The sequence below is a fragment of the Penaeus monodon genome, chromosome 41 (genome assembly GCF_015228065.2).
Source record: "Penaeus monodon isolate SGIC_2016 chromosome 41, NSTDA_Pmon_1, whole genome shotgun sequence".
Lineage (NCBI taxonomy): Eukaryota > Metazoa > Arthropoda > Malacostraca > Decapoda > Penaeidae > Penaeus > Penaeus monodon.
Window position 1 is genome coordinate 12,860,050 of NC_051426.1, and position 5,000 is coordinate 12,865,049.

Here is a 5,000-nt window from a genome sequence, read left to right on the forward strand (position 1 = left end):
TTCAAGATCAGCTCTCCCATGGCGGAACCCACTACCCCAGGGGGCTCCTCGGTCGCGGTCTGGGGCGTTGTGATCCCCATTATGTTCTTCTTTGATTCTCTCTTCAGCGCCAGGGAGGGAGACGCAGACGGCGGCCTCAGGTGAGAGGAGCGAGCGAGCGGCCGGGAGGCCGGTGTAGTACTGTTCGTACTACTCCTCTTATTATTGTTGTTGTTATTATTAATGTTGTTTGTTCTTTTTATCACCATCATCACTGTTATTATTATTCTGTTTTATTATTGATGTTGCAGTTCTTGATTATCATTATATATATATATATATATATATATATATATATATATATATATATATATATATATATATATATATATATAATGATAATTATTATTATTATTGTTACTACTACTACTACTACTACTACTACTATTAGTATTACTGTTATTGCTGTTGTAGTTATTATCAATATTATTTGTTCTTTTTGTTACCACTAGTGGCAATACTACTACTTGTTATCACTAAAGCTACTACTACTACTACTATAATCATCATCATAATAATCGTAATAATTACTTATACTCTACTATTGTAGTATATAATCATTATCGTCATTATGAATGCTATAAATTTCTTTCTTGTTTTATTTCACTGTCTTGTTATTGTCATTTAATTTTGGAATGCAGGTTTGGCATTGTGATATATAAGTGAAATAATTGTCAATAAGAATAATCCCGAAAAATAGGCATAAGGAAAATGGTGTTTAGTATAATGACTGTTTTGATTAATACAAGAAGAAAGTGAGGGCAACAATATCGTATAATTTATCATGGAACAATGGCAGTTTTAATAATGGAATGATAATGATAATGATGATACTGATACTGATAATGATAATGACAATATGAAGTTAGAGCAACAATACTTTACACTGAAAGCTTTAATAGTGATAATACCAATGGTGATACTAATATTGATGATACCGATGATAATGAAAATAAAACAGCAGTACTATATAACGAAGCTCCAAGCAAACAGGCCATAAGCATAACGACGCCCTTTCCCCAACCACAGCTTAAACAGTCTTCTGCGAGAATGGTCGTTGAACGATGGGGATTATGACGACTATGTCGACGACGACGACGACGATGACGATGACGAGGAAGACGACTCATTGGCGTGGGAGGACCAGCAGGCGTGGGCGCTATCGTGGGTGGAGGAAGTCCTCTCGTGGCAAGGGCTGGACGGGCGTGCGTGCGTTCAGAGATTCATTTGCGAGCTGCAGCACAGGACGATTCACAAGTACAGCGTCTTGGGCGAGACCATGGCCCTGCTCTTCCGGTGTGTTCTGCTGATAGTCCATTTTTACTTTTCTGTTCTGTTTGTGGTATTTGTGTTCATAGGTTTTCTCCTCTGTTCGTTTTTATTCTGGTTCTTATTCTGTCTTTATTTATTCTCTGTCTCTGTCTCTCTCTCTCTCTCTCTCTCTCTCTCTCTCTCTCTCTCTATATATATATATATATATATATATATATATATATATATATATATATATATAGAGAGAGAGAGAGAGAGAGAGAGAGAGAGAGAGAGAGTGTGTGTGTGTGTGTGTGTGTGTGTGTGAATGAGCGAGTTGGTATTCCTTTCTTCATATATTTACGTATTTCTTCGTCTCTCACCTCCAATTTTCATTTTATTCAGATTATTGGCGTCTTTCTTATAACTTTCTTATAAGGCATCAGTGAAAGGCTTGTTATCACAACAGATAAGCCAACATTCCCCGGCATAAGTATGAGAAAGCAATTAAAGGCGGAAGGGTTAATCGTGATTCTTTTTTCCAGAATGGCCAACAGCTCGTCAACTAACAGCGTAATGGCACCTTATTTAGAAGCCGAAGAAAAAGGTCAGAGTATCAGTAACTGGACAGAATGCGGCGCCCTGTTTCCCGCCTGCCCCACTTCGCCATTCAAACTCTTTGGCGGGAAATTAAACATGACCGTGACCGAATAGTGACGGACGTATTTTGAATTAGCTTATTTATATTTATTTATGTTACACTCAGGATTTTTTTTTTTCATTTATATTCTAATTTATATCACGTTGGATATTTAATACTCTATTTTTTGTGTTACGCTTGTGCCTTCGTATATATGACTTTGTGTGTTATGTGTATTGTATCGTATGGTCCCAATAAAAATGTTGATGTATTTTTGTTCTACTTTTGCCTGTGTAGAATGTGTTAGTCACGTATCTAGAGAAAGCTGTGTTATGTAATCTGACAGCTTTTATAAAGAATGAACTTCCTGCAGACTTTAATTTGTAGCAGTCTCTTAAATGATGGTTTGATGTTCGTCTTAACAAATACATTCCAAAAGACCTTTTTTTTCTCATATTACAGAATAGAGAAACGCGGCAACTAACCCATTTCGAGTTTAGTAACGCTCTCTCGCTCCAACTGGTCTTTAAGTTGAATACAAATCCTGACCTAAGGATTCCAGTGCCTTATTCTGTAATTGCAAAGACCGCCATGAATAACTCCCGGGACGAGGTCATGTGTGTTGTGCTAATGAGTGCTTTGCCGTGTCTCGTAAGCTTTGGGCGCTTGTTCAGGTGAATGCCAAAAAAAAGAAGCAAAGTGTTACCAGATCTGTCATACGTTGTTATTTGGAAGGTTTCAATCCTTCCTCGTTCTCGTGGGGGAGCTGAGGAGGCGGGGATTGATCACCCCTACCTGTTCCTTAGCCCTCAACTAATGTTGCATGGTTTTTTTCTTCTCCCCCTTTTCCTTCTCTTTCTCTTCGTAACCCCATTTTTCTATCCATTTATCGTAATCGTTAACTCAGTTTTACACTTTTTGTCACTTTACTTAAACATAATGCTATGTAACCTTTAATGTCTGGCACATGTATTTGTTTTGACTATTAACCGTTTTGGAAATCCACAAACGTCGCTTTCTTGAACCAAAAAACTTCTTTACCGGGGGCTTCGCCCTCAAGTCTCGCCCTATCGCTATATTTCGAATACGCCGCTAATGTCCTCAGATGTTGACGCGGTTGAAAAATTTTTGTGCATAAAAGTTCAAGTGTCCGTGGAGATGTTTAATCTTCTTTCCTTCACTCTCTCTCTCTCTCTCACTCTCTTTGCAAATCATTCTGCATATATACTTTTCAAATCAAAGCAAGATTTTGAACAGACTGATGGTCCTTCCTTATCTTACGATGAGCGCACTGATTGTCTTTTATCACCACACTGACTGCCACATCACTACTCATTCAGGGCTACAAGCGTCACAATGAATGATTATACCAATGACTTTTGTCCACGTTAAAGACACACTGAGTGCATAATAGTGCTATATCAATACTATATCAACAAAGGACTACACTGCAGTTGATGTTATAACTGCAGCACTGAGTGTACGTTAATCACAAGAGATTCATTTGGTGTGAATCATCATTTATATGAGACGTGTGCATCAATTCTCAGACATGTACAGTATATCATGATGTATAAAACACACGTCAACATCTTTGTGGTGACATTAACAGGTTTACAAGATTTTATATTTTTCGTCATCTGCCTTTGCTGGGAGAGGCCATTCTGCCTTTGATAACTCCCAGCTTGGATGAATAATGAATGAACACCCACGGTGAAAATGCGGTTCAGACGCCACAGCAACAAACAAACAAACAAACAAAAATAACAAAGTAAATTTATTCATAAATATCATGAATGGAGAGATGAGCACCCGAGCCTTTCACTCTGCCGCTCACCTGTCACAGTTGCCATGCACATTGCCCTTATAAGTTGCAGACGATGACAATGGGCCACGATCCTCGCCTGATAAAACCTGGACAGCCTTGTTAAGCGAGACAGACGCGCGCCATTTGCCTTGTGGTGAGCCGACTGATTACCACTTGATCGCCGAAGACCGCAGTCAGCTGATTCATGAAGCCAGTGCCCGGAAGAAAGTCGTTCCCACAATCACAACAACAAACATGTGCACTGAATTATAAGCCGTGTGAGGTTGTTTATCAGACCATGGACACACTTTTTTGGTGATGAAGTAATGTCAGTCACTTTTCTGATAATAAAGGGATTGATATAGCAGACTCTGAAGGGATTCTTGGGTATTAGTCATGTTAGATGTCTTGAATGATGATGAATAATTCATGATCTGACGAGTCTTTTAATTTTGAATCTGTTACTATCATATTTGCCATTGTCATTATCATCTCGTTATTGTTAATTTCGCCTATATTATTAGCTGCGCTATGATAGCACACAATAATCCCGACTTCAAATAGCTTTATATATATATATATATATATATATATATATATATATATATATATATATATATATATATATATATATATATATATATTATATATATATATATATATATATATATATATATATATATATATTATATATATATATATTTTATATATACATATATATATATATATATATATATACTATATATATATATATATATATATATATATAATATATATTATATTATATATATATATATATAAAGCTATTTGAAGTCGGGAGAGAGAGAGAGAGAGAGAGAGAATGAAAATGAGAGAAAGAGAGAGAGTCATAAAAAGATGATATAATTTGCCCAGCCTTAATAGCATATTCAGTCCGTAACATAAGGCTATTATCTGTGAGATTAATATATATATATATATATATATATATATATATATATATATATATATATATATATATATATATATATATATATATATATATATTAATCTCACAGATAATAGCCTTATGTTACGGACTGAATATGCTATTAAGGCTGGGCAAATTATATCATCTTTTTTATGACTCTCTCTCTTTCTCTCATTTTCATTCTCTCTCATTCTCTCTCTCTCTCTCTCTCTCTCTCTCTCTCTCTCTCTCATTTTCATTCTCTCCTCTCATTTTCTCTCTCTCTCTCTCTCTCTCTCTCATTTTCTCTCTCTCTCTCTCTCTCTCTCTCTCTC

The 5,000-nt window shown here is 36.1% G+C and overlaps 1 protein-coding gene across 2 annotated transcripts in view; it reads left to right on the top strand.

Annotated features, from left to right (window-relative positions):
- Window positions 1–2,201, top strand: part of LOC119598238 — a 2,565-nt gene extending 364 nt beyond the window's left edge. For both annotated transcript variants that reach the window (XM_037947885.1, XM_037947884.1), the window contains 3 exons: window positions 1–140; window positions 1,069–1,335; window positions 1,836–2,201. The exon at window positions 1–140 is cut by the window's left edge. In XM_037947885.1, coding sequence (XP_037803813.1) covers window positions 1–140; window positions 1,069–1,335; window positions 1,836–2,004 — 576 coding nt within the window. In that variant the 3' untranslated portion in view covers window positions 2,005–2,201. The remainder of the gene's footprint in view (window positions 141–1,068; window positions 1,336–1,835) is intronic.
- Window positions 2,202–5,000: the final 2,799 nt, after the last annotated feature.